The following is a 14,838-nucleotide window of genomic DNA, read 5'->3' on the forward strand; positions in this document are numbered from 1 at the left end:
TAACGAGCAGAGCATGACGTAATGCAAAATTCTCTAAAATGACATTGGAAGCGGCTTATGGTAGAGAAACTAACATTACATTCTATGGCAACAGCTCTGGTGGACATACCTACAGTCAGCATGCCAACTGCACGCTCCCTCAAAACTTGAGATATCTGTGGCATTGTGTTGTGTGACAAAACTGCACATTTTAGAGTGGCCTATTATTGTCCCCAGCACACGATGCACCTATGCAATGATCACGCTGTTTAATCAGCTTGTTGATATGCCATACCTGTCATTGTGGATGGATTATCTTGGCAAAGAAGAAATGCTCACCAACAGGGATATAAACAAATTATTGCCCCAAAATAAGCTTTTTGTGCACATGGAAAATTTGTTGCGTTTATATTTTTGTTCATTGAAATATGTGCTGTTTTTTATGACCAAGCGCTGCACTGTGACTATGAAGAACAAACTTTTTTTTTCTCCAGATACATTTTAATATAAAAGCAGCTGCCTGTTGTTTAAAAAAAATATTATGTTAATTCTTATGGAACAGTAACTTAAGAGGTATAGCTTTCAAGGCCCCAGCATGGGTGTGAGGCAAATATAGAGCCTGTTAGCCTCTGTATACCGCTTTTTCTACATCAAAGATTTTCTACTGGGTTCAATCTAATTTAACTGGAGGTTAGTCCTGATAACACTGCTCTATTACAACCCTCTTTACAATTGAAACAAATTTGATCCTTCGGAAACAGGTGCTGGTCGATACGGTATATTGCACTGTATTCACAAATTAAATGGATTGATATGTTAGGTAAGAGGCCAGTAGAGTTATTAAGGTCCCAATTCAATCAAAGTTAGTAACTGGGTTTCCGACGAAAACAATTTCCTTACTGCGCAAACACAGAATATTATATGAATTATTATGCAGACTAACTTCCTTTTGTTTCACACTACAATATAAATACTGCTTTGATGCAAACTTGAAATCCAATTACTATACCTGCAACTCCATGATTTTTCTTTAGAGCCTGAAGAATTTCTTGAAGAAGCCCACATTCTTGTAACAGGCAACAATTCAGCAGTGGTTTTCAATTGGGATAATTGTAATTGCCATTACATCAGCAGGTCTGGTAGCAGCAGCACTGCAGTTTTTCCAACTCACTGCTCTGTGGTTTGGTGACTGAGGCTTAAGGTCAGAGGACATATCCAGATGGTGACATGGACACAAAGGTGGGAATGAATCCAACTGGACATGGACTAATGGAGAGAGGGAGTGAGGAAGGGGGCTGAGTGGAAGAAAGGAAAGGGAGCAGGGGTATAGATACATTAGGAGAAGAGAGGGGAAGAAAAAGAGAGAGAAGGAGCAAGCTGGAGGAAATGGAGAGGTATAAGAAAGAGAAGAGAAATACACTCAGTGTTTCGGTTTATTAGGTACACCCATCTAGAACAGGGTTAGACCCCACTTTGCCTCCAGAACAGCCTGAATTCTCACGGGCAAAGTTTCTACAAGGTGTGGCATTCAAACGTTGCTCAAATGGTATCAAGGGACCTAACATTCCCCACACCATTATACCACCGCCACCAGCCTGTACCGTTGACACCATGCAGGACGGGGCCTGTGGACTCCTGCTGTTTACTCCAAATGCTGACTCTTTCATCAAGCATGACGCAACAGGAACCGGGATTTTTCAGGCAATGTTTTTCCAGTCCTCAATTGTCCAGTGTTGGTGGCCACTGGACCTCTCTCATCAATGAGCTGTTTTCGCCCACAGGACTGCCGCTGACGGGATGTTTCTTTGTAATACCCTAGACACTGTCATGCATGAAAAGCCCAGGAGGCCGTCCGTTTCTGAGATACTGAAACCGGCGCGCCTGGCACTCACGATCATACCAAGCTCAAAGTCTCTCAGGTCCCTCGTTTTGCCTATTCCAACGTTCAATCGAACAGTAACTGAATGCCTCGATGCCTGTCTGTCTGTTTTATATAGCGGTCCCGTGACTCACTGTCTGTAGGACCAAAGCATTTTCATGAACGGGGTGGTGTACCTAATAAACTGGCTAAAAGTGCATTTACTGTAGGTACTAGAGAGGCAGATAAAAAGGGAGGGGAGAGAGTGAGGGAGGGAGATAAAGAGGGAGAGTGAGACACAGTGACCATTTCAGATGAGTGACACTGACAATGTATATCTCAGGTGTAGCTCAGTTGGTAGAGCATGGCGCTTGCAATGCCAGGGTTGTGGGTTTGATTCCCATGGGGGACCAGTACAACAAAAAAAGGATCAAAATGAACGCGCTCACTACTCTCTGGAGCGTCTGCTAAATGACTAAAATGTAAAACATTTAAGTATCTGACAGGATATGGAGACACAGAGTAGGGGATGGTTAACAGTACATGCTATCTTATACCACAAAAACTATTGGAGAAACAATGGTCAATGAGTGAGGTGTATGGAGCATGTGTATGGGTACAAAGTATTTACAATGCCTTCAGAAAGTATACACACCCCTTGACAAAAACATTTACCAATTAATTAAACATGAAAATCTGAAATGTCTTTTGTCAATAAGTATTCAAACCATTTGTTATGGAAAGCCTAAATTAGTTCTGGAGTAAAAATATGCTTATATATTAAGTTGCATGTACCCCAAACATACAAATGTCTTTAAGGTCCCTAAATCGAGCAGTGAATTTCAAACACAGATTCCACCACAAAGACCAGGGAGGTTTTTCACTGCCTCTCAAAGAACGGCACCTACTGGTAGATGGGAAACAAATCTAAAAAGCTGACATTGAAATTCCCTTTGAGCATGGTGAAGTTATTAATTACACTTTGGATGGTGTATCAATACACCCAGTCACTACAAAGATACAGGGGTCTTTCCTAACACAGATGCCGGAGAGAAAGGAAACCTATCTGGGAATACACCATGAGGCCAATAGTTTATTGTCTGTGATAGGAGAAAAGTGAGGATGGATCAACAACATTGTAGTTAGTCCACGATACTAACCTAAATGACAGACAAAGAAGGAAGCCTGTATAGAATTTAAATATTCCAAAACATGCATCCTGTTAGCAATAAGGAACTAAAGTAAAACTGCAAAAAATGTGGCAAAGAAATTAACTTATGTCCTAAATACAAATTGTTATGTTTGAGGCAAACACAACACATCACTGAGTACCACTCTTCATATTTTCAAGCATGGTGGTGGCTGCATCATGTTATGGGTATGCTTGTCATCAGCAAGGACTAGGGATTTTTTTTAAGATAAAAATAAACGGAACAGAGCTAAACACAGGCAAAATCATAGTGGAAAACCTGGTTTAGTCTGCTTCGAACAGACACTGGGAGATAAATTCACATTTCAGAAGAACAATGACCTAAAGCACAAGACCAAATATACACTGGAGTTTGCTTACCAAGACAACATTGATGTTCCTGAGTGGTCTAGTTACAGTTTTGACTATAATCAGCTTGAAAATCAATGGCAAGACTTGAAAATGGCTGTCTAGCAATGCTCAACAACCAACTTGACAAAATCATTTCAAAAAGAAGAATGTGCAAATGTTGTACAGTCCAGGTGTGCAAAGCTCTTACAGACTTATTCAAGAACTCACAGCTGTATTCGCTGCCAAAGGTGATTCTAACATGTATTGACTCAGGGGTGTGAATACTTATGTAAATGAGATATTACTGTATTTAATTTTCAATAAATAGCAAAAAAAAAAAAAAACGTGTTTTCATTTTGTCATGATGGTGTAATATGTGTAAAATGTTGAGATAAAATAAACATTTCATCAATTTTGAATTCAGGCTGTAACACAATTTTTGTTGGAACAAGTCAATGGGTATGAATACCTTCTGATTGCACAACATATATGAGGGGTGTGTGTGTGTATTATTCTCTCACCCTGAGCTGGTGCTGGCGGGCGTCTTCCAGTGTGCCATGGGCGCAGCGTTGAGCCTCCTGCAGCCGGTGCTCTCTGCGCTGGTGCTCCAGCTGCAGCTCCTGGAGTTGCTGGCTCAGGTGCTCTCTCTCCTGGCTGAACTGGGCCTGCAGCTGCTGCAGCGCGCCCTGGGACTGGGAGAGCTGCAGCTCCAGACTCTGCTTCAGCAGGGAGATCTGGAGAGAAAGGGATAAGAGGGAGTGGTGTGTTATATGCTATGTGTCCCTAATGGCACGCTATTCCCTGTATTGCATTACTTTGAGCCCTGGTCAGACGGTGCACTATATAGGAAAGAGGGTGACATTTGTGACACAACCATGAATGTGCAATTCGTCTTCATTTTTCCCCTCTAGTGTATTAATAAAAAAAAAAAACACAAAAACAATATATACAATTATTATTATATTTGTATATAGCACTTTTCATTACAAAGTCATCTTAACACTCTACCTAGGGGGGGAATAAAATATACAGTTCAAGTCAGAAGTTTACATACACCTTAGTCAAATACATTTAAATTCAGTTTTTCACAATTCCTGACATTTAATCTGAGTAAAAATTCCCTGTCTTAGGTCAGTTAAGATCACCACTTTATTTTAAGAAGGTGAAATATCAGAATAATAGTCGAGAGAATGATTTATTTCAGCTTTTATTTCTTTTATCACATTCCCAGTGGGTAAGAAGTTTACATACACTCAATTAAGATTTGGTAGCATTGCCTTTAAATTGTTTAACTTGGGTCAAACATTTCGGGTAGCCTTCCACAAGCTTCACACAATAAGTTGGGTGAATTTTGGCCCATTCCTCCTGACAGAGCTGGTGTAACTGAGTCAGGTTTTAAGGCCTCCTTGCTCGCACACTTTTTCAGTTCTGCCCACAAATTTTCTATAGGATTGAGGTCAGGGCTTTGTGATGGCCACTCCAATACCTTGACTTTGTTGCCCTTAAGCCATTTTGCCACAACTTTGGAAGTATGCTTGGGGTCATTGCCCATTTGGAAGACCCATTTGCGACCAAGCTTTACTTCCTGACTGATGTCTTGAGATGTTGCTTCAATATATCCACATAATTTTCCTTCCTCATGATGCCATCTACAGTGCCTTGCGAAAGTATTCGGCCCCCTTGAACTTTGCGACCTTTTGCCACATTTCAGGCTTCAAACATAAAGATATAAAACTGTATTTTTTTGTGAAGAATCAACAACAACTTTTTTAACAAATCAAAAACTGAAAAATTGTGCGTGCAAAATTATTCAGCCCCCTTAAGTTAATACTTTGTAGCGCCACCTTTTGCTGCGATTACAGCTGTAAGTCGCTTGGGGTATGTCTCTATCAGTTTTGCACATCGAGAGACTGACATTTTTTCCCATTCCTCCTTGCAAAACAGCTCGAGCTCAGTGAGGTTGGATGGAGAGCATTTGTGAACAGCAGTTTTCAGTTCTTTCCACAGATTCTCGATTGGATCCAGGTCTGGACTTTGACTTGGCCATTCTAACACCTGGATTTGTTTATTTTTGAACCATTCCATTGTAGATTTTGCTTTATGTTTTGGATCATTGTCTTGTTGGAAGACAAATCTCCGTCCCAGTCTCAGGTCTTTTGCAGACTCCATCAGGTTTTCTTCCAGAATGGTCCTGTATTTGGCTCCATCCATCTTCCCATCAATTTTAACCATCTTCCCTGTCCCTGCTGAAGAAAAGCAGGCCCAAACCATGATGCTGCCACCACCATGCAAACCATGCAGACAGTGGGGATGGTGTGTTCAGCTGTGTTGCTTTTACGCCAAACATAACGTTTTGCATTGTTGCCAAAAAGTTCAATTTTGGTTTCATCTGACCAGAGCACCTTCTTCCACATGTTTGGTGTGTCTCCCAGGTGGCTTGTGGCAAACTTTAAACAAAGTTTAGCTTTGCACACCTGGACTGTACAAATTTTGCACGCCCAATTTTTCAGTTTTTGATTTGTTAAAAAAGTTTGAAATATCCAATAAATGTGGTTCCACTTCATGATTGTGTCCCACTTGTTGTTGATTCTTCACAAAAAAATACAGTTTTATATCTTTATGTTTGAAGCCTGAAATGTGGCAAAAGGTCGTAAAGTTCAAGGGGGCCGAATACTTTCGCAAGGCACTGTACTGCGTTCAAATCTTTGCGATCCGGCAGAAGTCATTAATTTTTAGTGGAGGCAGACTGTACTGCTGCTAGGCTGCGTAGCTTTGCCGCAAGTCTGCATGTGTTGGATTTGTCCTACTTCTGTGTTGAGTTTCACCATTCCGCAACCACAGGACATTAATTTAAAGGCCCAGTGCAGTCAAACATTTTGGATTTTTCTGTATTTTATATACAATGGGGCAAAAAACGTATTTAGTCAGCCACCAATTGTGCAAGTTCTCCCACTTAAAAAGATGAGAGAGGCCTGTAATTTTCATCATAGGTACACTTCAACCATGACAGACAAAATGAGGAAAAAAAATACAGAAAATCACATTTTAGGATTTTTAATGAATAAAAGGCCTCTCATCTTTTTAAGTGGGAGAACTTGCACAATTGGTGGCTGACTAAATACTTGTTTGCCCCACTGTATATTTCCACACTGTGAGGATGAAATAATACTGTGAAATTGTGAAAACGATGATGGTGTCGTTTTAGCGTAAGACCGCCTGAAACTTCTGCCTATTTGGGATGGAGTTTTGGACTGCCTGGCAGACCAATAAGAGATAGAGTTCTGAACCTCTCTGCCAATAACAGATGGTTTTTCCCTCCCCACTCAGACCACTCCCAGTCAGTCCTAGCAAAATGATTGCTTGAAAAATTGCTCTTTGATACGAAGCTATTTTGGTTTCTTTTTGACCATTTTAAACAATCACAGTTAGGTACTTAATTGTTACCCAGAAATGATTTGATATTGAGTTAAAAACAGCTGCACTGGACATTTGTATTTATTATGGCTCACATTTAGCTGCTGTCCGGCAAAATTAAGGCAGTTGTACAATTTTAAAAACATTACAGTACATTCATTACAGAATTCACAACACACTAAGTGTGTGCCCTCAGGCCCATATTCCACTACCACATATCTACTACGCAAAATCCATGTGTACGTGTGTGTATAGTGCGTATGCTATCATGTGTTTGTTTGCATATGTCTGTGCCTATGTTTGTGTTACTTCACAGTCCCCACTGCTCCATAAGGTGTACTTTTACCTGCTTTTTAAATCTGATTCTACTGCTTGCATCAGTTACCTGATGTGGAATAGAGTTCCATGTAGTCATGGCTCTATGTAGTACTGTGCGCCTCCCATAGTCTGTTCTGTACTTGGGGACTGTGAAGAGACCCGCTGGTGGCATGTCTTGTGGGGTATGCATGGGTGTCCGATCTGTGTGCTAGTATTTTAAACAGACAGCTTGTCAACACCTCTTACAAAAACCAGTACTGAGGAAGTCAATTTCTCTTCCACTTTGAGCCATGAGAGATTGACATGCATGTCATTAATGTTAGCTCTCTGTGTACTTTTAAGGGCCAGCCGTGCTGCACCGTTTCTGAGCCAACTGCAATTTTCCCAAGTCCCTCTGTGCTGCACCTGAACACACGACTGAATAGTAGTCTAGTTGCGACAAAACCAGAGCCGGTAGGACCTTCCTTGTTGATAGTGTTGTTAAGAAGGCAGAGTACCGCTTTATTATGGACAGACTTCTCAATTACTGTTGTATCAATATGTTTTGACCATGACAGTTTTACAATCCAGGGTTACTCCAAGCAGTTTAGTCACCTCAACTTCCTCAATTTCCACATTATTCATTATGAGGTGTAGTTGAGGTTTATGGGTAGTGAATGATTTGTCCCAAATGCAATGCTTTTAGTTTGGAAATACTTAGGACTAACTTATTCCTTGCTACTCATTCTGAAACTAACTGCAGCTCTTTGTTAAGTGCTTCAGTCATTTCAGTTGGTGTAGTAGCTGACGTGTATAGTCATCCGCATACATGGCCTTACTCAAAGCCAGTGGCATGTCGTTAGTAAAGATTGAAAAAAGCAAGCTACTGGGGAATTCCTGTTTCTACCTGGATTATGTTTGAGAGGCTTCCATTAATTTCTATGGGATCAGGCTTCCATTAACTTCTATGGGATCAGTGTCCACCAGTGGGACGGTTGTGCTAACATAGGCTAATGTGATTAGCATGAGGTTGTAAGTAACAAGAACATTTCCCAGGACATAGACATATCTGTTATGGCAGGAAAACTTAAATCATTGTTAATCTAACTGCACTGTACAATTTACAGTAGCTATTACAGTGAAATAATACCAAGCTATTGTTTGAGGAGAGTGCACAGTTATGAACTTTGAAATGTATTAATAAACCAATTAGGCACATTTGGGTAGTCTTGATACAACATTTTGAGCAGAAATTCAATGGTTCATTGAATCAGTCTAAAACTTTGCACATACACTGCTGCCATCTAGTGGCCAAAATCTAAATTGCACATAACCTGGAATAGTACACTATGGCCTTTCTCTTGTATTTCAAAGATGATTAAAAACATGTTTATCTTTTACCAGATCTAATGTGTTATATTTCCCTACATTAATTTCACATTTCCACAAACTTCAAAGTGTTTCCTTTTAAATGGTATCAACAATATGCATATCCTTGCTTCAGGTCCTGAACTACAGGCAGTTAGATTTGGGTATGTCATTTAGGCGAAAATTGGAAAAAAAGGGTCTGATCCTTAAGAGGTTTTAAAGAACAGCCTCTGTGTTCTATTAGACAAGTAACCCTTTATTCACATTATAGCATGGGGTGAAAAGCCATAACACATACAGTATGTTTTTCCAGCAGCAGACAGACTTTCCAGCAGCAGACTATGATTGATAATGTCAAAAGCTGCACTGAAGTCTAACAAGCCAGCCCCCACAATAATTTTATCATCAATTTCTCTCAGCCAATCATCAGTCATTTGTGTAAGTGCCGTGCTTGTTGAGTGTCCTTCCCTATATGCATGCTGAAAGTCCGTGGTCAATTTGTTTACTGTGAAATAACAATGTATCTGGTCAAACACTATTTTTTCCATAAGTTAACTAGGGGTTGGTAACAGACTGATTGGTTGGCTATTTGAGCCAGTAAAGGTGTTTTTAATATTATTGGATAGCGGAATAACTTTAGCTTCCCTCCAGGCCTGAGGGCACACACTTTCTAGTGGGCTTAAATTGAAGATGTGGCAAATAGGAGTGGCAATATCATCCGCTATTTTCCATCCATTTTCCATCCAGATTGTCAGACCCCGGTGGCTTGTCATTGTTGATCAACAACAATACTTTTTTCACCTCTTCCACACTGACTTTACAGAATTCAAAAGTTCAATTTCTTGTCTTCCATAATTTGGTCAAATATACTCGGATGTGTAGTGTCAGCGTTTGTTGCTGGCATGTCATCCCTAAGTGTGTTTATCTTTCCAATGAAAAAGTAATTCAAGTAGTTGGCAATATCAGTGGGTTTTGTGATAAATGAGCCATCTGATTCAATGAATAATGGAGCCGAGTTGGCTTTTCCCCAAAAAATTTCATTTAAGGTGCTCCAAAGCTTTTTATTATCATGCTTTATATAGTTTATCTTTGTTTCATAGTAAAGTTAATTTTTATTTAGCTTAGTCACATGATTTTTTACTTTGCAGTACATTGCCAATCAGTTGGGCTGCCAGACTTAATTGCCATACCTTTTGCCTTATCCCTCTCAACCAAACAATTTCTCAATTACTCATCAAACCACAGGGATTTAACCGTTTTTACAGTCATTTTCTTAATGGGTGCGTGCTTATTAGTAACTGGAATAAGCAATTTCATAAATGTGTAAAGTGTCTGGTTGCTTCTCATTACACACCTAAGACCAGCAAATATTCTTCACATCATCAAGATATGAATCACTACAAAACGTATTGTATGACCTCTTATAGACTATATTAGGCCCAGCCTTGGGAACTTTGGTTTTCCTAGATATGGCTATTATACTGTGATCACTACATCTTATGTATTTGGATACTGCTTTCAAGCAAATGTATGCAGCATTAGTAAAGATGTGATCAATACATGTTGATGATTTCATTCATGTGCTGTTTGTAAATACCCTGGTAGGTTGACTGACAACATGAACCAGGTTGCAGGCACTGGTTACAGTTTGAAGCTTTTTCTTGAGTGGGTAGCTTGATGAAAGCCAGTCAATATTTAAATCACCCAGAAAATATACCTCTCTGTTGATATCACATACATTATCAAGCATTTCACACACATTATACATATACTGACTGTTAGCACTTGGCGGTCTATAGCAGCTTCCCGCAAGAATGTGCTTTAGGTGAGGCAGATGAACCTGTAGCCCGAAACGTTTGACCCAAGTTAAACAATTTAAAGGCAATGCTACCAAATACTAATTGAGTATGTAAACTTCTGACCAATTGGGGAAAGAAATCAGATCTGAAATAAATCACTCTCTCTACTATTATTCTGACATTTCACATTGTTAAAAAAAAGTGGTGATCCCAACTGACCTAAAACAGGGATTTTTTTTACCAGGATTAAATGTTAGGAATTGTGAAAAACAGAGTTTAAATGTATTTGGCTAAGGCGTATGTAAACTTCCGACTTCAACTGTATATACACACACACACACACACAGTACCAGTCAAAAGATTGTACACACCTACTCATTCCAGGATTTTTCTTTATTTGTACAATTTTCTACATTGTAGAATAATAGTGAATAGATCAAAACTATGAAATAACACATATGGAGTCATATAGTAACCACAAAAAGTTTTACATTAAAATATATTTTATATTTGAGGTTCTTCAAAGTAGTCACCCTTTGCTTTGATGACAGCTCTGTACACTCTTGGCATTCTCTCAACCAGCTTCATTAGGTTGTCACCTGGAATGTATTTCAATTACCAGGTGTGCCTTGTTAAAAGTTAATTTGTGCAATGTATTTTTTTCTTAATGCGTTTGAGCCAATCAGTTAAGTTGTGACAAGGTAGGGGTGGTATTATACAGAAGATAGCCCTATTTGGTAAAAGTCCATATTATGGCAAGAACAGCTCAAATCGGCAAGGAGAAATGACAGTGCATCATTACTTGAAGACATGGTCAGTCAATACACAAAATGCAAGAACTTTGAAAGAGGCTCTCATGAGGACGGCCCAGAGGAGGAAAAGAAGACCCAGAGTGAGTGCTGCATCAGATGACCTGGCCTCCACAAATCACCCGACTTTAACCTAATTGAAATGGTGTGGGATGAGTTGGACTGCAGAGAGAAGGAAAAGCAGCCAACAAGTGCTCAGCAACTCAGCAACTCCTTCAAGACTGTTGGAAAAGCATTCCAGGTGAAGCTGGTTGAGAGAATGTCAAGAGTGTGCAAAGCTGTCATCAAGGCAAAAGGTGGCAACTTTTTTGTTTACTACATGATTCCATATGTGTTACTTCATCGTTTTGATGTCTTCACTATTATTCGACAATGTAGAAAATAGTAAAAATAAAGAAAAACCTTTGAATGAGTAGGTGTCCAAACTTTTGACTGGTACTGTAGATATATCAAAAGCATTTGATAAAATATAGATTTTGGCCTTCACAACTAAAGCCCATAGAAATGCATTGAATAACAAATTCATAAATGGGAAAACAGAGGTTTTGAACTGTCTGTCCTAAATCTAGGATATATACATTTTATTTTAACACATATTTAACCCCTTTTTTTGGTAGGCACAAAACTACCTTCATATTTCTATTAGTTTTTTAAAAACCGGTACCAGTTACCTTCAGATGAGTCCCGTGACACTTGTGAGGGTCCTAGAGCAAAATGCACCCTTGAGAATCTCCCCTTTCCAAAGTGGGGTCCCATTAGTTTGTAACTAAAATGGTTTGGGCGCTACCAAACAGAAGTTGGCACATCGACAGTACTTCAGACAAGTCTTTCTGACACTTGTGGGGGGTGTGAGAGTCTCCCCTTTCCAAAGAGTGGTCACGGATTTTGCTGGGTATTTTTTTGTTATTTCCTAGTTGCTAAAACTCTAATAGTTTGACTATTTTCAGTTTTATTTTAATTACACAACTTTCCTAGGCCTTTATATCCTGTAACACAAAAAATTATATGTTTTGTGATAACTGCACTGTGATTTTAATTAAGTGAAGAAAAAATATATATACACATTGTCTTTCGGATATGGATTTTTCTTAACATTAAGGATCCCAACTTAGTTTAAACGTTTTAACATTTAAACGTTCACACCCCTACTCTAAATAATAATGTATGTTTTCTTGAATTTGTTCTGGATTTGAGGACTGTGAAATGTGGTATGTCTGGTGGGGTAAGTGTGTATGTTATTGCATTGCTGTGTGTAAGTTGACTATGCAAACAATTTGGAATGAAGTGATGCATTCAGTCTCTCCTCTACTTTTAGCCAAGAGAGACCGTCATGCATACTTTAGCCCTCTGAAGAGCAAGACTGTTCTGGGCCAGCTGAAGTGTTTCTATGTCCTTCCTTGCAGCACCAGACCATATGACTGGGCAATAATCAAAATACGATAAAACTGGCATGTCTCAGGCTGGACACATTGCCATTCAGGTCTCCACCGAGTGTGGCTAACACCTCATGTTCCTTTTATCCTACAGTTGGTAGAGAAAGCAACTTGAGTGTTCCAAGATAAAACACAAGTTCTCCCAACTGGCATGGAAGTGGCTAGAATATTATGAAGTGTAAGGATAATTAGGAGTCTGAAACTAGGGTATTTGGTGCAGTGTGAGTGTGTGACGTGTTCAACAGGCTGTAGTGTTGTTACAATCCCAGTATCCTGATGATATGATACTACATTTGCCATGGCAAAAAAAGAAAACAAGACACAGACTAAACTCTATGGTCATTTACAAACCTGATTCAAGTAAACTGGTGAGCTATAGCTTGAAAAATTAACAAATGTGACAACATAAATCCACATTTTAAAATTAAAACCATTTTCCTCAGCAAATCCAGTCTGCTTCATGTTTTCTTTCCTTACTTACTCAAAAGTACTGTGATACTGAAAATCGTGACAATGCGAAAGGGAGTGTGTTCCACTACCTGTTCCAGCAGGTCCTCCACTTTCCTCTGCCAGCCTTCCCTGGCCGCCATCAACTCCAGCTCCTTCTGCTGAGACAGCTGGGACAAGGAGGCTTGTCTGTCAGCCTCATATTCCTCCGTCAATTCCTCCTTCAGCAACCTCAACTCCTCCCTATAGAGTGGGTAAGGGGAAGGAATGGGTAGAGAGAGAGAGAAAGAGAGACTTTGATGATCCTGAAGCCTGAAACACTACATCTCAGATTCTGGGTTGCACAGGGGTAATCTCATTCACCAGACACTTCAGCCCAATGCTTGAAAGGTCTACTGGATCAACAAGTCAAACATAGCCTTTGTAAACCCAATAGAAAGAGATGGTAAAAGTCCTGATCCAGTAGAAAAATAACCAATCTATAAATGTATTCCACCGAAATGTGTCTTGCACATTTAACCCAACCCCTCTGATGAAAGAGGTGCAGGGGGCTGCCTTAATCGATGTCATCATGCCTGGGGAGCAGTTGTTGTTGTGGGTAAACTGCATTGCAGGCTCGAGGATTCGAACCAGCGACCTTTCGGTTACTGGCCCAACGCTATGAACTGTGCTTCTACACCTGCATTGCTTGCTGTTTGGCGATTAAGGCCGGGTTTCTGTACAGCACTTTGTGACATCAGCTGATGTAAGAAGGGCATCATAAATACATTTGATTGATTTGATTGAACCGCTAGGCTACCTGCTGTAGCCATTACCATTATCTCTAATCAATCATCTCCCTCCCGCTTGGCTTTAACTCTAATAAATAATCTCCCTCCGAACCTCAAAACCCATTCCCCTATCTTGTGTACCTCTGATTCGGAGCCACGCCTTGCAGTCATGTGATTTGCTAAAATCAAATTCTGCCAAACAATTTTAATTTATTTAGTCACTACCACATAGGCCATATTTGAGTTGTTATTCCAGGCTTATCTGCACTAACCACAATAGCTTAGGGACGATGTTACCTACTGGCTGAAATAAAGGCCTACCTCAGAGCATAAGTCCATTTTTGGTCCAGGTCTTCAGCCATTTTGTCAATTTTCTGCTTCTCCTCTGTCCTTATGGACATTACCCTGGCTTCATGCTGCTGTTTCTGGGTCTCAATCTCCTCCTGGACACGGGACAAACCAGAGACAAGTTCAGGGAAGTTGAGGCACGATACAATATAAGTTATGAGTACAGAAAAGGGCAATGTAGTTAAACATTTGGTTAAAAAAAATATATATACTATTTCCTTCTCAATGAGGAGAATCTGCAGTTTAGACTGACACCAAAAGCAAGATTATAATGATAAATGTTCCACTTTGTTTCTCCTTTGATATACTCTGTAATTACACATCAACCCAAGCTATTAACCAGGGACAGGTTTGCCAAAAGCATCTTAAGGCTAAGTTCATTGTTAGAATCTCCGTAGAAGCATCGCAAAGTTTCAGAGCTGTTTCCCAAAACTATTGTAACTAATGTTGCACTTGAAAACACTTGTAAGCTAACGACTGCCTCAGACCACTCAGAATAACTAAGTGCGTCATTACTTTACACATAGAAGATCTCCACAAAAAAACAGAATCAAAATGTTTGTCTCTCTGAGTCCAAAAATGACTTTGTTGAATACAGGAACTCGCTCCGCCATTTCCTGTTTACTCAAATTTGAATAGTTGGCTGAACTCCAGTTTATAGGACAAAACAAGCAATGTATAGTGTAGAGAATCATTGCACCATTTAAACCGTTGTAAAAATATATTTTTAATAACCCCCATAATTGTGTTTTTAGCTGTTTGAAACTGGTGTACAA

General features: G+C 39.7%; 1 protein-coding gene across 1 annotated transcript in view; it reads right to left on the bottom strand.

The window, feature by feature from the left end:
* fam184aa (family with sequence similarity 184 member Aa) overlaps nt 1-14,838 on the bottom strand; it is a 91,931-nt gene that overhangs the window by 30,351 nt on the left and 46,742 nt on the right. The window contains exons 8-10 of the mRNA XM_036963531.2: nt 14,036-14,157; nt 13,037-13,187; nt 3,899-4,111 (exon numbers count right to left, since the gene is read on the bottom strand). Of these exons, the coding sequence (XP_036819426.1) occupies nt 3,899-4,111; nt 13,037-13,187; nt 14,036-14,157 (486 nt within the window). The remainder of the gene's footprint in view (nt 1-3,898; nt 4,112-13,036; nt 13,188-14,035; nt 14,158-14,838) is intronic.

This window comes from Oncorhynchus mykiss, chromosome 26, assembly GCF_057628025.1.
Source record: "Oncorhynchus mykiss isolate SJ-2025 chromosome 26, ASM5762802v1, whole genome shotgun sequence".
Classification (NCBI taxonomy): domain Eukaryota; kingdom Metazoa; phylum Chordata; class Actinopteri; order Salmoniformes; family Salmonidae; genus Oncorhynchus; species Oncorhynchus mykiss.